Raw genomic sequence first — 21260 nt, 5'->3', positions numbered from 1 at the left:
CTACTGCAGAACTACATGCCCTTCTCAAACCCTTAACTTAATTGGTAAGATTATTGAAAAGGCTGAGTTTCAACAACTTCCTAACAATGATGTCAGTCTGATGTCTACTGTGAAAGAACCACACAGAAATAGAAAGAATAGAAATGGAACTTTATTGATCTCACAGTGGAGAGCAGTGGGCTGCCACTGTGCAGCGACCAGGGAGCAGTGTGGGGTCTTGCTCAGGGACCGAGAGCATAGGCTGTGGGGATCGAACTGGGTACTTGCTACCTTCTAGAGCACAAGCACACTTCTCTAACCACTAGGTCAACAAACATTACTCATGTTTCGACTTTACTGCAGCATTTGACAATGTTGGTCAATCGATTTTATTAGAGTACCTGGAAAACAGGGTCTAGTTATCTGGTAAAGAACTCAACTGAGTATATGGCAACCCTATCCGTAAAGCCTGCAGGAACACAGGAAGCTGTTATAAAAATAAACTATGCTTGGGACATTCCATTTTGAATACATTTCCTTTTTTTTAATTGGATGAATTTGAAGTTCTAGTTCAGTGGCTGTGACCAGTTTTGTTCGGGGCAAGAGAACCAGATGCGGAAGTCAGTGGTACACACTTTATAAGATGAAGTGCAATACTGCATACTAAATGTATTACAGTGTAAATGCCTTATTATTTAGCCTTCTGGTAATCATTTCAATCATTAATTCAATTTCGAAGAAACAAAATGTTCAGACTAAGGTCCCTTCATCAGTTTTATAATACAAATAATGACAAATAATTACGCCAGATTTCCCCTTTTTTTACACAGTGGGGCAAGTATGACATCAACATGCTCCTCCAACTCAGATTTTAATAAATAAAAACACAAGCCAACAAAACTATGCAAATTAAATTGAGTTTCACAATAAGATGTCAGCAGGTGACCATGAACCCATTTAAGTGTTGGGTAAATGCATAGTAAAAATCTATTTATGGATGAAGCGATTTATTTTATCTGGATTAAAGCTAAACTGAAGAAAACATTTTAGACCCAAGGAGGGGGCTATTACAACTAAAACTACAGAAAAGGCACAAAATACAAGCATAGTGATAGACTCCAACCTAAACCTCATGAGGCACATAAAGACAGTAACAAACGCTGCCTTCTATCACCTCAAGAACATTTTCAGAAAAAAACAAACTTTTGAGGACAAATGTCTCAACCTAATCTTTTAAAGCTAATTCATGTCTTTATCTTTAGTAAAAACCGATCACTGAAACTGTGTCTATAAAGGCCAACTGCTGCCCATGTCCTCACTAAAGCTAAGAAAGTGGAGCACATCACCCCATTGCTAAACACCTTACTCTAGCCTGCTACAAAAGGGAGTACAGATTTGTTGTTGATGTGTAAACCTCCCAGACTTCTCAGGTTTTCTATTGCAAGTCTATATGATGAGAATCAGAACTAAACATGGAGAAGCAGCTTTTAGTTTTTATAGAATAGACTTTGACTGCTATCTAAACAAAACTGGTATTCCAACTTCCTTTTATAAGATCAACAATCATTTTATTACTTATCTCTTATGACGACCTTGCCATTTTAATTATCAATTATATTTGCTTAAATCATTGATGATTATTTAATTACCTTTATATCTCTATAATGTACTTTTCTTGTTTGTTTTCCTATTATGTTTCTTTAGCCAAGTACAGCTCAAAATTGTCTTGTATCTGCTATATAAACTTGCCTTTATTTGTCTGTGTTGAGGGTGGCAATATAATCCGGTATATTCATGTTTTTTTTTGGGTATCTTTTTGTACTTTGGAGTCTTATTTTCTAAGCTCACTCGAAGAAGTACTGTATGGCAGAAACAGCCGATAAAATTATAAATAAAACCAAGATAAATGCTTGCTTAGAAAACCTTAAGTTAATTCAGTATGACTGCGGTGCATTGAGAATGTAGTGAAGGTGGTATAAAGTACTCAGCATATATTAGTCCTTTAAATCTTGAGGCAAACACACTGTCTCATGCACTTTCTTGTGAAAAGAAATCATCGCTACAATTCCTACTATTCTTTTTATTTTCCCAATAGGTGTATGAACTCTAGCACCTTATTATGCATGATGTTTCTACACACACATTTGTGAAGGGATGGGCTATTTTAAGATGCCGACCCAATTCCAGAATGGTACCATGACAACGATGCCATGTATGCAATAACATTTCATAATCATCTTTGGTGCTATTATAGTCAAGGGAACCTTATTAGACCACTCCTTTGTTAATGTGTTCCCTTGTGCTCTTCAGGTTATGTAATTTTAAAAAGTTTGATTGAAGAAAACAAGAAACTGTTTGGCAGGAAATTGACTAAGTCCCAAACAGTAAGCTTTAGAAAATCACACAGGGGTATAAGGGGATGCAGTCCATTTCTTGCAAACAAGTGAAAATGTTGATGCAAAGAGCATTATTTTGTGGTTCTGCTTTTCAACCTTTCCAGTTCCAGTGGGGAAACACCTTAATGCTGCACCCCTTCTGACATTTAGTTAAGTATCCCATCCTTGTGTTGTTTTATGACGACTATATACAAAGCAAGGTCCATAACGATATGAGTAAGAAGAGGTTTGCAGAAAATGAGAGACCAAACCTCAGCCCAACCGAACATCTGTTGGCAAAGTTAGAGTTGAGACTTTGAGGCCAGCATCAGATCTGACCTCATGAATCCTCTTCTGGAGGAACCTGCAAATATTGCTATAAAAGTGGTTATGGAAAGCATGAATCAAACTCAAATTTGTGCAAACAAGACTATGGACTTTATTAACCAAATCATTTTCCCCATAATATCCACAAATAAAAGTGTTCTCTTTATATATATTCACATTGTATAATTTTTCAGAGTGACAAAATTATCTTTTTTTTTTTTTTTGGATTTCCAGCCATTCCTAGTAATTGTCATTTGATCAGTCGCCATGCAAGTTGTCAGAAAGTCTGAAAAACATTACGATTGGTCAGCATTGGCGGTCCTGTCTGGCATCACTCTTCCTGCTCCTCCTCTATAGGCTCTTTGCTGTCTTAAAATCTCCATTGTTTACCCAATCACATATTTCATTACACTGCAACAATGAAAAATAAAAATAAATTAAGAAAGCAACGTTCTCCTGCAGAGTGCTTCAGAGTATTCTTCAGTTTCCCCTTCTTTTTTTTTATATTTTCTGTTTTTATACAATATTAATAATAATAATGACTATAATCGTCCTTGATATAAATTCAATATTACTTTTTAATCTTTCTCAAATTTTAAATAAATCATTTTGGCAATCCTCTTATGTTGTCACTTTAGAATAAAAGAATACTCAAGTAGAAAATAAGAACTGTGAGAGAAAACTCTTCTGAAGAGGAGCGAGTTGTGAGAAAAAGAAATGTGAGAAAGCAACAGAGAAGAGCGAGAGAGGACAGAAAGAAAAGAGTCAAAGAAAAGCATCCACTTCAGACGCATGTCAGAAACAGCTCTATGTACAACAGTTTCTGTTGTGGTTATCTGTCCTTCCTGTGCCAGTTGTCCGTCTCTTGTTCTTCCTCTCAGATTGTTTCTGCAGCAGTCCTGTTTGTCTGAAGCAGTCCCATGTGTCCCAGTGTTATACCAGAGTGTAAGACTTGGCATATGGGTTGTTGCTCTGTTTCAGGTGTCCTCTGGAATCCAGCAGTGACTCCTGTGAGGTGCTGAGCTTGGCAGCCTGTGCTTGGGCTAAATCTCCTGAGGGGGGGGCCTCTCCTCGGACCTCACCCCGGGCCTCCCCCCTGTCCCGGACATCCCTGTGTGGAAGGGTAGAGGCAGTTCCTGGCTGCCACTGTTGCACCTCCCTGGGAGAGGGTACTTCCATGGGTGTGGGCTCCATCGGAGGAGGCCTCTTTAGGGTACGGCTCCTCTGGGGTTCAAGGCAAGCCTGGCCCATGGCTCCTCCAGCTCCTCTTGACTCCCCCGCAGCACCAGAACCACCTCCACTTGCTCCTGCAGCTCCTCCACTGCTTCCTATGCTGCTACTGCTGCTGACGCCCCCTCCTCGGGCTGGCAGAGGCACGCCACGGTTCAACAGGAAGTCCATACGGAGGTAGGGTGGCAGGTGGACCAACTCTCCTCCTGGGAGGCAACACATAGATAAGCAGGAAGCAGCATTAGAAGTGGTTGTCATACTGATTTGAGAAAAGCAAAAAGAGAGTTTTTGTGACATTTTCTTTCTCTCCTAATGATGGGGCAGGAGGAAAACGTTTAAAAGTGAGGTTCTAGTAAAAATATGGTTTAAATTGGATTAATTAGACCAGAGGCTAAAGCCAGCGAATAGTCCAACAAAGGCAAAAGCCAAAACTCAATTAAAGATACCATGGGCAAATGTTTTTCATTATTTTTATAAACCTTTTGTTGGAGGTAGCAGGTGTTGCACTATCAATGGTCTTTCTCTATGAAGAGTTCTGAAAATTAAAGTTAGAGATGGGTTGAAAAAATAACTATAAAATACCGTTCACCTAAACTACTTCATCAATTTAGATTTTTTCACTGCTACCACTACTTGGAAGGATTTCTTTCTTTATTCTGATTGAGAATTGATGCTGTGATATCACCAATTTATTTCAACCAGAGTCAGTGCTTCTAGATGTTGGAGCAAAAAAAAAAAAAAATCAGGATATTTTAGCAGGTTTAAGTAAGAAACAAAAACACGTTCAGCTTTAAGACAGTTCAGATATTTTACTTGCATCACTTTAATCATCAGTGTTAATAATCTCAGAAGATAAACTTCCTGTTTTGCACAAATTTCTCTCTCATGCATTGTCTGTTCTCCATTTCTCTTGTAGTTTAAGTTTATGTAATTGTTTTATCCACATGATGCAAAACTTAATGGAATACTGAATTTAAGATGTAATATCTTTATAAATAAAAGACAATAATTTAACAATGTAGTTTTGATTTTTCAGGTTACTATGCTGCATGGTAAATGAGCTTCTTCCTGTACAACTTGGAGACTTCATTGAGCTATGTTTAATGTTTTCTTTGGTCTCATGTTACATATACTGTAGTAAAAATGCCCTGACTGCAAAGACTCAGTATGATTAATTGGGTCCAATTTAAAATGTGTTTATACAAGTTGTTTTTTATTTTTATTTTATTATTGTCAGATAAATCTAAGCAGGATGGGTGGACTCAAGATCCCAAAATCTACGCAATGATGCTCTCTGTACTCCATCTGTGGAGCTCAACAGAAGTGACACCTTTACATGTCATAGCTGCAGAGTTCAGCATATAATTAACAGGGACGCCATTCAGTTGCAAAGTTGCTCATAACACATTATCTCTCCCACGCATGCAGACACACTCATACATATCCATCCCCCGCATGTACTAATATAATGTAGGTATGCTATATATGCACAGTCACAGTCCTTGCCAGCTGCTCTGCAAGCTCAAACAAGGACACTTCTGCACATTCAGTGGTGTGTGTGACCTAAGGGGGAAGGTTTCTGGATTTACAGGAAGAATGAATAAATCACTCTGGTTATGGATAAGCCCCATTAGTGCCGGTAAACATGATAAATGGCTTGAAGCGTTAATTGAAATAAATATAGATTCAAGTGTTTCCTTGGGAGCTCATTACAAATGAAGTTTTAAAAATGTAATCAGTTATTAAACCGTGGATGTTACAGCAATAAGAAACAAAATGCCTCATCTAAACAGCATTAAGTGTCTACCAAAAGATGTCCCATGCATCACTTAGTTGTCCCTCTGTTTAACATATTGTATTCAATTTATATTGCCATACAACACATTTACATATGTCTAAAGACGACTCCATCTGTTGGGCTGAGAGTAACTACATGTATGGAATATTGATCTCATAAAAGCCTAGACAGGTGAGCCTTTTTCTACAGGCCATTTTCCCTCCTCTGGCCTTTAAAACACTGCAGGTCAGGTCATTTCAGGTCGCTCTGTAATGTAATAGAGAGGAAAATAAAGCTGGAGGTGTTTCATCCACTTAATGTAAGCCACACCAGCAGCTTTGTTGGCTCTGGGTTTTACAGTGTAATACACACTAAATGGACCCCTTTAGTTCAGACATTCTCAAATTCCGTCTGCCGTTTTTCCTCTTATTCTTGGGGATATTAATACCCCTTTATCTGCTCACAGGAGAAACACTGTTTTAACTGTATCTTGGCTAAATTAGTCCGACTGAGATCAGCTGAGAGTCAACCTAGACCATTCACAGTTCTACATACACATGCTCTCATGTCTCCACAGTTCATACGTCTAAATATACCCATAATATATGCTTGAATTTTTTATTTCAACTTGCTTAATTTGCTTCCATTGAATTAATTTAATTTCGTCCGTTTCAATTAGCATGTTTTCTAAACAAAAGCAAGGCTTTGTTGGGCTACTGTATAAAGCCTTGAACTATTTTTGACCTTTTGGATTGAAATAGCTTCCTAGATGAGAAGCGAAACGTCTTCAAACTTGGAAAAACAGTCCAGTGGATTGTTTTTTAACTTTTTTGGAATAGAAATTAACTGAAGCAACTATGAATAGCTAGTTAAATGCCTCATGCCAGTTTTTAAGTAACACGCAAGTAAGGTGGGACCCACTGACTGTACTTACAGTATGAACCAAAGCAAATTGTATGCAAACAACTGCTCTGAGAGATGTTTAATCAGTTTGCTGAAGTGAGCAGAATAAAAAGTTGCATAACTTTAAAAAAAATGATTAGCAAAAAGTAGTATACTTAAGGTAAATTCTATTAAGAATACTTAAGTATAAGTAAAGGTTTAGAAAGTATACCAAACAATGTACTTTTAGTGTACTTGAAGTATTACTAAAGTAATACCTCTTCAAACTAAATTGGGACATTTTTAAGTTTTACTGAAGTATACTTAAAGTATACTTTAGTAAACAATAAAGTAAACAATAGTATAGGCAAGTACACTTGCCTATACTATTGTATATGTATATGAAAGTACCGTAAATTCTCTAATATAGGCCCGGGNAAAGCAAGGCTTTGTTGGGCTACTGTATAAAGCCTTGAACTATTTTTGACCTTTTGGATTAGTAAACAATAAAGTAAACAATAGTATAGGCAAGTACACTTGCCTATACTATTGTATATGTATATGAAAGTATATGAAATATAGTTTAGAATAAGTAAACTGTAAGTGCACTGCCTGATTTTAAGTATGAAATTAGTGCACTTTTAGTATACTTGAATAAAGTACTTTTTGCTAAGGGAGCTATGTAGAACTCCCACTGAGTAACTGAAAGTTATCTAACCTAGATACATAGTGCAAGTCTTAAATTGGAGGAGTGAACTGTCATTAATGCGAGTGGTCAGTTATATTGACTGAGAAGAGGTGAAACTCTGATAGAAGGCAGCAAATGACTAGACAAAATTTTTCACTACACTGGCTAAACAGATTGTTCAGTGTAATACTCTGCAGACATAGAAACCCACAGCTTGTTCTAGTAAACCACTGAAGAGCAGTAAGACTTTAGTCCATCCATGTAGGGAAGTGGTGGCCTAGTGGTTAAGACATTGCGCTTGGAATCCAGAGGTTCTGAGTTCAAGCCTTACTCCCACAGACTGCAGCTCTGGGGCCCTGAGCAAGACCCTTAACCCTACACCGCTCCTTGGGCGCCGCACAATGCCAGCCCACTGCTCCCCAAGGGGATAGGTTAAATGCAGAGAGTGAATTTCCCCACCGTGGGACAATAAATTGATTTACATTTTAGTTATCATCCAAAGTAAGCAAGTGTTCACATAGAGGTCCTTAATACCTTTTGGACATGTGCTGTAAAAAAATAAATGGAAACTGGTTCTCTAAACATTTATCTTGGTCTTTACACATTTTTTTTTTTTTGAAAGTTAGCTAAAATCTTTTTTTATAGTAACAGCTAATTAGCATCCAAAATCTCTGCATTGCGTCTCCAGTGTAAAAGACACCACAGCAAAGAGCCCTTTATTACCCTGATAGATCAACCATTTATCAGCAAAGTGCTGTTTTGTCCTCAGTGACAATACTTTGAGATCAGGTTGACAGATAGCCCTTAGCTGGCCTTTCTCTGCCAGACATGCATGCCTTCCTGTGAACAATACTTCATACTATAATGAGACCTGAAACTTAAGAAGGAGATCTGATGTCTTTGGCTGCTGTCTGACGGGGAACCTCCGGCACATTTGCAGACCTAAAGCACTTCTAAGGGGAGACCTCCAGTGCCGCTAATTATCAGAGGTCCCAGACAGGCTATAACATGAGAGCAGGACGGATGATGGACGGGCTGTCCACAAGGGTCTAAGAGCACAGTGTTTTTTTCAGTTTGGACCGCCTGACCATTGTGTGTGGTCAGTGGCTGCTGGATCAAGTAACTAATGGGTTTACTAAAAGGAGCTGAGGGTCATGTAAGGTAAGACTTCAACCAGACCACAGGTGTACAGTAATGCTTATTAGTATAAGTTTTTAATGTGTAGTTATAAAAAAGGAATTAAATCTAGCAAAAAATTCCCTTAATAATAAAACATACGTATGCCAGGGGTGCTGTAGGAAAACTTAAAAGTCCAAATTCTAATTTTATTATGCCTGATAGGTTTAGTTTCTCTGTTGGACAGAACAACTACACATAAACAGGACTCCCAAAAGCACAGAGAGCTCTTCTAATATATATGAAGTAATGGTTAATGAGACTCTTTCAGACTTTGTTGCAGAACTCTGAGGACTAATGAGACACACTGCAGAAAACAAAGCTAAACCGCGTTCAATTAAAAGAGACACTGGCCAAAAGTTAATTACTGGGCCTCCACAGACAGGCTATTAACTAACCGATACAACTTGCTGCCATCTATTTTGTTCTTTAAAAGAATAGTAAACAAATTATGGAAGATATATTTTTCAAATATATGTAAGAGAAAAAGCTCTGTGGTTCAACTGTTCAGGGAGATATGCCTGTGAATAGCTAAAGATGATTTTCTTATGGTTATTGTTTCCTGTCATTTGGTTTAGCAAAAAATACATGAAAAAGGGCTTTGAATTAAATATACTGGCTTTTTGCTTTTAAAATTGTAGAATATTACTTCACAAACTCTGACTCAGCAGGCCTTATCAAACTGGAATGTATAGATGAACAACCACTTTAACACAAATCAGTGTATAATTTAAAATGAACGAAAATGGTTGGTTTTACATTAATTTAACCAGTAAAAATAATGGCATATATTTGTGCTCATGAATTAATGCTTTTATAAAACCACCTGATGCTGCAACGAGCTCCACAACTCCACTGACCAAAGCACATAAAGCACTGTCCTTAACTTAAAGGTAAACTGGAGTTCTTTTTCCGGATACGTAGTCCTACTAATTGCCAGTCTTTGTGGTGATATGTTTGGTGAGTCTGACATAGTGGAAAAATTGCAAATCTTCTTTAAACAGAGCATGCATAAGGAGAAATGGACTTGTGCATGCTCTTGTAAGTGTTTCACTCTCGGGAGCGGGTACAGGATTGTGCATGTGCATTTTTCTTTAAGTCAAGACGACGGGTCTTTTCAAAAATTTGCGAAAATCATCCACTGTACCTTTAAGGCAGCTATTTTGTTTGCTGTGTTTTTTGCTACTGGATTAACTGATTAAATCAGGTGTGTCTGATCTCACCCTGGCTTAACAATGCTTTTATACAAACTCCTCACCTGGTCTGTGCGCCTTGGGCACGGCCATGTTCATGACCCTGCTAACATCCTGAGGTTTGGGCGGGGAAGCGGTAAAGCGGCAGATGCCTGACTCCGATGGGGTGCTGGAAGTCAGGCTGTCGGTGTAGTCGTTGGTCCCTGCTGTCATCTGCTCTGACGACGTGTCAGAGATGAAGCACTCTGTGATGGTGAACTTTGCGTGACGGAGCTGCTCCTCCATCTTGGCGTGCTCATAGGCTCTGGCCAGCTCCTCATAAGTAGAAGAAGCACTCTCTGTTGAGACCATGCTGCTCCGTGCACGATCTTATAATAGGAAAAAGAGAAATTAGGCGATGGAATTTGATGTGATATTTTCTGTTAGTATTTTGTGTTTCTAATGGGATTTGGCAGCTGTACATTTTGATTTATTATACATAGTACAGCAAAAAAAGATACATAGAATGAGTTTAAGATAGATATACATGTATAATGATAAAAATATTAAGCAAACTGCACTATGAAGTTTAATTTGCGCATAAAGGAGTACAGGTTCTGTCACATGATGCACCTGTGTCCTGTGAGGGACTGACGCTGTAGCTGTCACTCTCTTTGTCCACAGACCCAGTGGCACGCGGTGTGGGGAGTCTCCAGTCGGTGGTCAGGGTGTGTGAGGAGCTGGTGGGATGCGGCCGGTTCAGAGTCCACTGGCTAGCATAGCGGCTCCGTGCTGCAGCAGGACCAGCTTTGGCAGTGCGTCTGGCAGTTGGATCTAGCGTGGATTGGGAGAGAGTAGAAAGAAACTCACTTTTTTCTGTTCAATTAACATTAGGCAAAAAGTAATCAGATGAAAATCATCAGACTGTAGTTCTTGATGAATAAACAGTTCCTCAGTAGAGAACTAAATGCACAATTTAGCCACAGACCAAAAAGTCATTTGGACATGCAATGGGTATTATTCAAGTCATAAATCTAAAAAGGAGTCAAATTTACTATATCTATTTTTTTTTTTTATTTGTCTTTCAATTCAGGATTAAAATGCACCATACCCCTGTCGCCTGCACAATCTGTTTATTCAATCCAGTCAAACACAATCACTCATTTGACAAGTTTTTTCTGCAGTTTTTTTTTTCATTCTGAGATAATTTACAAAACAATCCTCAAAGGTATTATTGTTCCTGGAAATAGATGGTCTATGTTGGTTCCTGTTTTGGTTATATATCTGAGCAGTCAATGAGGTATTGAATGGGAACAAATGTAACAGCTGATATACTGTATTATTTTATAACACTTTACTCTATAGGTCAGGGTTGTATTCTCATTTAAACTGAGGAACTCATTCTTTAATCCCAATTACTCTTGTTTTTGTCTAAATTAATTATCCTATTGCATCTTTTGTTGGTTTACATTACAATGTGAATGAACACAACAACTTTTCTTACCCAATATACTGTTTAACTACTAGGTCTATCATTTGCCTACTGTTAGGTTTCCAGAGTATGAATTGGTCCTGGATTACCTCTAAAGCCACTTGCTTGGTCTTCTTGTAAAGGTCATAGCTTTCAGCTCTAAGCCCATAAAGGGCTGCTGACCTTTAGCGTTTTCTGAATACATTAGTCCAGTTGATTGGACAATAATGTTACAACAGCTTCTGTGTCTTCAGGTTGCAAAGACAGCAGCCCTCCGGTCAGGAAGCTTTTCCCAAGTGACCCCCACTTAAAACATTATCACAAGCAATGCTGGTTCTGTTTGACTATATCAATCAGGATATTCATGCAAGAAAAATAACATTTGATATTTAACTGGAATGATAAAGTGGTTAATCTGTTTTTTTGTTTTTCTCTTGACTCAAATATTTGTTATACTATGTCAAAAAACTAAAATGTTGGTTTCATTCAGTGTGACCACAGTGTGAATGTGCCGTTGATGCCTTATCCAATCCAGGGGGTGATAATCATAAAACCATATAAAGAAGTTTGAGGCCAGATTCCTGCAAATGGAAGAGCAGTCATCAGAGACAGAGGGATGAACTAATGGAGGCTGTGGACTAACTAAAAAGACAGGAGTGCTCTGAGTCAGCAATGTGAGTTTACAGTACATTGGTCAGGCTAAATGAACCATCATGTGGCTCTTTAAAGGCTGTGTTAGACTCTTGTGTGAGTAGATGAATTCTCCCAGTGTTTGTCTTTCTATAAACATAGATCTACAATTATTCTGTGCATCCTATGAGTTCAAATAATGAGGTGTGCATCCTCTGTTGCTTTGAACAAAATTATTCGAGAAGAATCAGTAATATGGATTTGAATTCCAGTCAGCATGCTGTCACTCCAGGTTTTAAAAAGACTTTGTGTCAAAAAGTGGAAGAGGGATCATTAGTCCTCATTATTTAAGCTTCAGTAGAGCTTAAACACAAGAAACTTTTTAGGAAAACTCACTTCATCTGGGCTTTTTTTATGAGATTGGATTAGATTGTTCAGCTGTGGATCTCTGGATCCTCTCTAGAGTTACTGTACACTACATCTTTTGATTCCTCTCTAAATCCTGCTGCCATTGACCAGCCTTATAACCTAACTCAGCTCCAAACATCTCCACAACTCTCTACCTGACCTGACTCCAGTGGTCTTAGGTCTATATGATGCTGTTTATTAGCTCCGCCAAGGAGGTTCGTTTTCTTTAGGAGAGTTTGTATGTCTGTCTGTCTGTTTACAGGATATCTTGAAAAGCTATGGACAGATTTTAATGAAATATTTACCAAACATGTTGGTCATGCCAAGGAAAAATCAACTACAGTTTTATGATGATTCAGATTATAATTTGGATACAGGAGATTTTTTAAAAGATTCTGTAAAATTGAGAGATATTTGGCTGAACAAGCAGTTCCCCACTAAACCAGAGGGTGGCAGCAGTGACTATTGATAGCCTCAGCATCGGACTCAAAAAGTGTCTAGGTATTTTACTGAAGAAAAAAACACAAAAAAAGGAGTTTTGTTGGTTTGTTAGCAGGTGCAATTTAAAACCTATGAATACATTTTATGAGGTGTGCCTCCTGCCAAGGAACAATTGGTTTAAATGTGGTAATGATTCAGATTATGTGTGAGTTTTAGCGATAAGTGTAAATCATAATTTGGGGCAAATTTTTGATTGTTGATGATCTGTGCTCTCAGAGTTTTTTTCCTAGTTAATAAATGTTTTCTAACAAACCTCTGTGGCCCTTTGGCCATACTTATACTCAGATTAACACACCAGTTTACCAGTTATGCAACTTCTGAAGGCATTTCATTGAACTGGATTTTATTTATGAGTGTCAAACTAAAGGGATTAAATGCAAACGCTAAAATATCTTTTTGTTTTTTAAACCAGTTGACAAATACTGGGTCCATCACACTTGATTTTAGGGATGAAAAAACTTTTGCAAGACAATATAAAAAGTATTAAGCTTCCAAAGACCAAACAGAACAAAATCACAGCATTTGTCTTACAACATTTATGTTAATGTCACTTAAACACAACAACACATTGTTAGTAGTAAAGGAAATAAATTTTGATCACTGACGGTGGTGGGACTCACTGGTTCCAGGCCTGGCATCGGATACATCTACCAGGGGTCCAGTGGCCTGGGACAGAGACTGGTAGTGGACTGTATGGGTCACTGTGGAAGACTTCTGCTTATTAGTCTCCCCAAAATCATTGTCTGTAAGCAGCACAGTGGATCTGTCGTCTAGGAGAGAAGAGGGAGGGTTTAGGAAACTGTGAGAATGGATCATGAGGTGTCTGACACTGGGTTCACCCTGAGCATTTTACCGATTGTTTCCATTGTGTCCCGCTCTTCGATGAGGAGCTGGGCTCTAGGGATGTCTATGTGCATTCTCAGGGTCTGCTGCTGCTTGTTTACCGTGTCTGGCGTCCGTGTGTTCTTACTGTAGAGAGAGAAATAAAGAGCCTCAGCCGCATGACTTTTGTCCTGCGGAAATGCAAACTCAGTTCCACTTAAGCTGATAAGATGCTGAATGAATGCGAAAGGACCACCAACACAATATATTTGATTTTTTTTTTACTGAAAGGGGCTTTAACTCTGGCTTGCAGTATGATTTATGCTCTGTCTGAAAGCAAATGAGCGTGCACAAATCAAAATTAGGAATACATACCTCATCAGCATTTCTGCCAGGCTTTTGGCATCTGTGAAGTCAGCAAAGAGGTGGTTAATGCAATATATAGCCCCGTCAGAGCTGTGAAGGTACAGAACTGGGAATACTTTACAAGCACTGATAACTCCTCCTGCTTAAAGACGTCTTAAATCTATTAGCGCCTTGGAAACATTAAAAGACATTCAAACTTTCTTAACAATTCACACTTACTTTTGTATTTACTGCTGTTTCTTTCCAATGCAGCAGTGTGCTTCGTCTTTTTTATTTGTTATCCTAAACTAAACGCAAATTACAGAAACAATTGCATTTCTGACACATTTATTCTATTTGTGAAAGCTCAATAAGATGAATTAGATGTTGAAAAATTTATTACTTTTCCAGACTTTTTAAAACTGCGTAGGAACCCTGGTTTTAACTGGTCCAAAGTAAATACTTTAAGCGTACCTCTGAGTCTTTTTAGCCTCTGCTCCCTCCGTCTCCTCTTTAGCACCATTAGCATTATAAAAACCAGCACAGCCACCACAAGAACAGAGGTGATGGTCACCACCATCTTCAGACCTCCGCTGCCTGACATGTTGTCTGAGATGGGATCTCCTGTCTTCAGCAGAGGAGGGATGGTACCTTGACAGAAATGAACAAAATTAGATATGTTCTATGTTGACCTTTAAGGCTATCTTTAAACATCTCTTCATTGAAATCTTTATAAACCTCAGTAATGGACTCATGAAAGGCTCACTGATCCACTGAGAAGCTAAACAGTAAAGTCTCAGTGTTGTTGTGTGCAGAAAGGAGGAAAAGGTTTAAGATAACAAAGTGAAGGATCATAAGGATTAAAGACTCCTGGGAAATGAGCTTTGATCAGTCATTTTCCACATTCATGGATTTTATGCGCAATTTTAAAGCTAATCTTCCCTGGATCTTTAAATAATATCTAGTCTTTATTACGCTCTGCAGATACCATGAATTCTCCCCCTGTCCATAGTTCAGTGTAGTGCACTATTTGCATGTTGCTATAAGATAAAGGATTTGCTAGATAATAAGGCAAAACTATCAAAACCAAAGTTTTAATGGCTCACAGGACTGGTAACAGGGTTTCTTTTCTGTTTAACAAGCAATTTAGCAGGTGCTCCAAAAAAAGCAGCTGCTGAATGTGTTTCTTTCTGGTAACAACAGAACCGAGTTAAAGGAGTCATCAGCTGGAAATTAGACTTTTTTTATGTTAGAACTGGAAAATCTGTGAAAGTGGCCTGGTTTTTGTTATGGGGGTTTGTTTTGCACACAGAAAAAATCTAGACATGTGCTCTCCACAAAGTGGCATTCTGGTCCTCCTGTATTGCTGTCAATGGGAAACAATGATAAAAGTCAAATTATTGTGCGTACCTTTAAAGAGAAACAAAAAGGGGTGTAAAAATCTATTTCATTTATTTTTCTCCTAAATATGATTTAAGATGAATTTATAGTGAATTTCTGATTAATTGTATATGTAAATTAACAGGTCATGTCGACTGCTTCTGCCTGAGAAGCAGGAAAGAGCTATTGATTCACTGTCAAAGTGACAACAGCGTCCACATATACCCACAATTCTGAAAAAAAAAAGAACTCTAACCAGAAACAAGCACCGTATTTGGAGTGGACATCCAGCTGCTATCATTCTTGACAGGCTACACAGTTCTTTCTAGCTAGACTAAAACAAACTGTGGTCCTAAAAGGCACATAAAGCAACCTAATGGCCTGTAGAGCATCTCAGGGCCACACAAATGTTCCTTACACACTTAAGAAGTAGCTGCAGAGATGTTTGCTATAAAACAACAACTCTAAACCTGTTATTGGTTTATAAATTAGACTCAAACTGAACATCTTGGATTTTAAAGCCTCCATCTTGGCTGCACTGCTCCAGAAAACCTTTTCAGGTTAACATTAAACATGCTAACACTGCAAACTTCATACTTTACACTGAAAAAGATGCTCCCTAGCTATGATTACTGTTTATGAGAGGTTTCTGTTAGTACAGTACTGTAGTTTACTGCTGTTTTTAATAAGTTTTTATTACTACTTCTCCCAAAAAGTGTTTTTTTTTAATGAAGAATTTTTTTTTTCTCAAATGAATATAACTTTCCCCAAAATATTTTTTTAAATAATTAGTTTGTCACCCATAAGCTTATATTTGTTCCCTAGTTTATTCTTAAGCAATAACCTCCACTCCAGGGGTCACCAATGCGGCTCCACCCGATGCCCTTTGCTTCTCCTGGAAACAGCACAAGTCACCAGGAGGCAAAGTTTGACATTTTATTTTATTTTGTTCCTTTTAAATAACACTTGCCTTTATAGAGATTTAAGAATGACACTGTCTAAAAGAAAATTAGAAATTAAAAGAAACAATAAAATATGTTTGAATTTTTATTATGTTTGTATGTTTTTGTTTATTATGCATGAAGTTTAGTTGAATGCTGACTCCTCAAGTTCATAGTTCAATATTGGTAGCCCTTCTCATGATTCCTGAAGTGCCGCTAAGCCTAAAAAAGGTTGCCGACTTCCGCTGTATTCTAATGAATTAATTCCCCCACAGGTCAATGGATGTAGTACAGCAAAACTGTTAGGTCTATTGTTTTTCCAACCTTCAGAGAAACATTTTTAGTACTTAAAATTAAAGAAAAGATGTTGAACCACAAACATAAACTTTCCTCCTGACTCACTTCCATCTGCATTTAGAGTAGCGAAGGTGACCCGTTTCTCCGCTGAGCCGGCGCTGTTGGTGACCTTCATCTGCAGCTCGTACCATGTGGCCTCTTGTAGGTCGTACAGGATGTAGCTCTTGGTGAGCGAGGTGCGCTGGGCTGTGGTCCATGTGGCTGAATCCACTGCTCTGTACTCCAGGATGAAGGAGGTGATCGGACAGCCTCCATTGTTCCAGCCGGCCAGGTTAAGCCTGGCCCTGGAGGAGTTGATGCTGGTGAAGATTTCATGTTCTTTGGCAAATTGTGGCTCTGAGAAAAAAAAAAAAAAAGAAAAAAAAATTAAGCCTAATCAGCATAAAGTTTTAAATGTATTAAACTATTATAATAAGTATTATATCTATATTTAACTATATATGTAATATATTAGATTTAAATATTTGTAAATCTATAACAACTGAAAGGGGAAACAAAATTATACAGTATACAGTATACTGAGATGGTACATCCTTTTTATGACAAATGATTAATTAGGGGGGAAATAAACTGTGGAGAATTTAGGAGTATAACACTGTTCACCTTTCCCATGAGTCTTTGCCTCAATGATCTCACTGATGCGTCCTGGACCCACGGCGTTCTGGGCTGTCAGGGTAAATTTGTACCATGTGCCGCACTTCAGATTCTCCAGACGGTAAGATCGCTCACTGGGGCTGATGGGAAAACTGCCCCATTGCTCGCTATTGTCCTCCGAGTACTGCAGAATGTAACCTGAAAAAAAGGAAGTGTAAGAAGAAAAGAAAGGGAAAAAAAACCCACATTTTTTTTTGTTAAAAAAGCGGGAAAAGCATAACAACACAGAAAAAAAATGAAGAGCCAACTGTTCAGCTTAAGGATAAATGTATGACAAAGGACTATATCATTTCCTAATCTATATTATTTCAGATGTGTTGCTTAGATCCAAGTTGTAGTTGATATATTTGTCCACTTGTATGAATGTTAATGCCCACATATATATATATATATATATATTATATATNGCATTTGAGATATCAAAAAAGTACTCCAGAGTATTGTTCAGCATGGGGGTGAGTAGAAAATGAAGGCTAATCATGTTTTGGGTGTACTATTCCTTTAAGAGCAGAGGTGGATAATCCAGGTCCAGAATGTAAAAACCCTTTACAGAGATTTGTTCCAAACATTTGCATTTCCAGCTCCACAACAGACTGGGTGCTAATCAACTGGTTAAGTAATGAAGGAAAACTAAGCAGGGATTTTTTCTAACCTAAACAATAAGATACTTCCCCAGATAAGTTCACCAGTAAAAATTTTTAATAAGGTGACCAAAATTGTCACTTTATTATTTACTTTTATTAATAAATTAATTTTATGATATTGTAAACTTTTTGTTTTAACAAGCTTGTCTCCAGTCTAAAATCTACGATTTTATAGGTAAGGAGAAAATATTAGATAATGTATGTAAATGTCACAAAAACACTCCTAATCTCATCCTATAAGAAAACTTTAGGAGATCCCTAGAAAAATACGTTTTTTTTAACGATAAAAATCTATTTTTGTGTGGTAAATCATCAAACATCAGGCACTCTGGAGTCGATAGTTTGGGGTTTATATATAACATGGTTGATGGGGAAAATTGGGCCTCATGTTACAACATTTTTGTTTTCTTGTAAATTTCTCTTATTATTTCTCCTACCAAGGGCTCCTACAAATGTGCCACTTCAGATTCAACGAATGCTCTTAACTTTATTAAATGATCATAAATGATCTCTGTAAACATGATGCAGACCACCTGTGCTTAAGTGAGCCTGCCTTCTTGAGCAATTTAAATCTGTGTAATCACCGCCCCAATAATGACATATAAGGCTATGCCTTCCCACCCTTGTTCATCCACAAAAATGGCATTGAAGAATAATAATAAAAAAGTTATTAAAAATTATGTACATAAAATAGTATTAAGGTATTAACTGAAAAATAATAAAAAAAATAATTACAAAAGGAGCAAATTATGTTACAGAAATAAAAAAAATAAATAAATAAAAATGAAAATCATTTGATCCGAAAACAGTCAATAAAATCTAGTGATGGAGGCAAGAGGTCCAACATATGACGTAAATGCTTAATATGAGTTATCTATCAACCAACACAACACATTCTTTTAAATCACCTTTTAATAAACTTGCACACTTACACTGTACATCACCACACTATCCATATTTCCTTAATTGTACTATCTATCTCTGTCATGGGTAAACTTAAAAGCTTTGAGGGCAAAACTTTAATTTGATGAATTCAGACAAACCCAATCCCAAACAATCCACATTTTATCTAATAACAAAGCCAAGTATTTGTTTACTATGGCTAGATCTGTCTGGACCAATCACAGCGAGGGGGGTGGAAGTTTTGATTACCCTTAACACAAAAATGAAAATTAATTATCACTTTTTTTCTGGGACATCTTTTACAAATTTATTTAATAATCGTTTGGATTAAATAACAAATGGGTTATCTAATGCTAATTTTACGTATGAGTCAAAAATGCCACTATGACTTGAAGAAGAAAATGCATTTTCATTAATGTATCTTTTTCAGATGTATCATTTAGAACTGAGAGTAATTTAAATTTGATGTATTAGTAAAGAAATGCATTTTGAAAGTGAAAAAGCATTTATATTAATCCCTGTGACCACAGATAAAGGTTTGCTCATTTAAGCAAGTTTAGTCTAGTCAACATTAACTTTTAGTAGCATTTTCTCACAATATTTTTACAAGTTAACCCTTTTTTATCATGTCAAAATAAAGGCTTGAAGACCAAGGGGGCCCTTATCAGTTGTCAGATAACACAAAAAGGTAAAACACTGTTACACTGCCAATATTTTAAATCCATTTTTTTTTTTTTTGTCAAAAGCCTTGGATTAATTGAATTACAATTTAATGTCTTTTCAAAGTTGTTTCTTCTTATTTGACAGAATTGCTCTGGATCAATGTAAAAATAAACTCAGATCACTTGATCAAAGGTAAAGATTCATATTTATCCTTTTACACAAATATTTTTTTACTATTGTCCCCTTGGTTTTAAAATCCCAGCTTGTATGATTTCCATCCGGGGTCTGTTTCAATAAGGTTTCACAAACTCAAATCCTCAACTCTGAAATGATCTAGCCTGAGGTTGGAAACTCTGAGTTTTCATTTTCATAAAGCTGTTGTGTGTTAGTTTAATCAACTCTAAGTTGGGCCACTCAGAGTTGAACATTTGCATACCAGGTATGAAAAGTCATTATCAGTGCCTATATCAGAGCCCCGATTCCACAAGTCACCATGACAACAGGCAATAGGAAGTTCCTAATTCACACCACTGGAAAGATTTTACTGCACAAATGGAAAAACAAAAATGGATAATGTGTTAAAAAAAAAAAACTGAAACAGCGCTACAGCTGCAAAGGAGAGAAAGATGGTGAAGGAGAACATTGTTGCTGGAGTTAATGCACAGGCCGTTTATTATTAAAACAATCTCCTCTATGTAGCTCCATTTGTAAACTAAAATATAATTCTTGCAGATCAAAATCACATTCCTAGATAGATCTGCAATAATTGTAAATCTGTAATAATATTTTCTAAATAAAATTTTTGCAGCACAAGCTGAATTTCAGAATTGTACAGGTAGGAATTAGTTTTATATACCGTAAATTCTCTAATATAGGCCCGGGCCTTTATTTCACTCAAGTGCATCGCGGTCCAGGCCTTTATTGGATAGAGGCCAGTATTAGAGACAGGCCTCTATTGCTATTTGAGCAAAACAGACTACCAGTGGAATGAATAAAAATGAGATTTTGTGTCTATTTGAACCTATAAAACACTAGGTTCATTTATTGAAAAAGTACAGTTACCATGTCTCGCTTGGTTTGAAGTAAAAAAAAAAAAATAAAATCATCCAATTCTGTTTAATTCTCCTCCTCAGTTTCCTCCTCCTCTTCATCTCTCCCTTTATTCTCCTCATCACTCGCGCTCCTCCTCATGTTCTGCTGCGTGTCTGTTCTCTTCCTCGCGCAGACGGGCAGCAGTCAGGGCCTGTCGTTCAGCTGCGCAGGGCTGTGGTACTTGTATGTTACTTACTACCACAAGTATAATGTTGAGGTATGCCCAGAAAAAACGTTTATAGCCCCGGCCTGTATTAGAGACCGGCCATTATTTACCTCCTCTGACAGCGAGACCGGCCATTATTAGAGACCCGGCCGCTATTGGAATACAGGCCAATATTAGAGAATTTACGGTATGTATAAATGTCATTTTAAGTGGCAGTTTTGACATCTATCAGCTAGACTGAATATGTATTTATGATATTTGAAATTCTGCTCTAGTTCCTTTAAGTCCAATTGGAGTCAGTAAAAAATCACAACAGTGAACCTTCTATTTCCTCCCCCTTCTATATCAGAAATGCCTATAGCCGTACCAGGGACTGATGGCAGGCAGGAAGACATCTACTATTTACATTAAAGAAAAATGGGAGGACGAATTGAAGGAACACATAAGCGAGGAGGAATGGTTTAAAATTTGTAAAATGCAGTGCACAGCCACCTGCTCTTGTGTGTGGAGGGAATTTAATTGGAAAAACATGATTCGGATTTTTAATACCACCAAAGATCAGGACCAGGATGTTATCCAGTTCACAGCCATGCTGGAGATTCTGTGGCCAGACTGATGTAGGCCACACGCACATATTCTGGTCTTGTCAAAAGCTAACCACATACTGGCATAATGTT

At 37.5% G+C, this 21260-nt stretch overlaps 1 protein-coding gene across 1 annotated transcript; it reads right to left on the bottom strand.

Moving 5' to 3' along the window:
- Window positions 1-2787: 2787 nt before the first annotated feature.
- Window positions 2788-20978, bottom strand: LOC107098482 (Down syndrome cell adhesion molecule homolog). Its single transcript, XM_015396201.1, has 10 exons — window positions 20951-20978; window positions 17065-17253; window positions 16507-16797; window positions 14258-14434; window positions 13814-13844; window positions 13470-13585; window positions 13237-13386; window positions 10240-10440; window positions 9693-9995; window positions 2788-4117 (listed from the first exon to the last, which is right to left on the bottom strand). Exons 1-10 carry the CDS (start codon window positions 20976-20978, stop codon window positions 3615-3617), a joined length of 1989 nt encoding a protein of 662 aa, XP_015251687.1. The 3' UTR covers window positions 2788-3614.
- Between the last annotated feature and the right edge of the window lie 282 nt (window positions 20979-21260).

Source organism: Cyprinodon variegatus, unplaced genomic scaffold, assembly GCF_000732505.1.
Source record: "Cyprinodon variegatus isolate N-32 unplaced genomic scaffold, C_variegatus-1.0 Scaffold781, whole genome shotgun sequence".
Taxonomy (NCBI): domain Eukaryota; kingdom Metazoa; phylum Chordata; class Actinopteri; order Cyprinodontiformes; family Cyprinodontidae; genus Cyprinodon; species Cyprinodon variegatus.
Note: the sequence above shows the minus strand (reverse complement) of the source record. Positions and strands in the feature narration are given on the sequence as shown.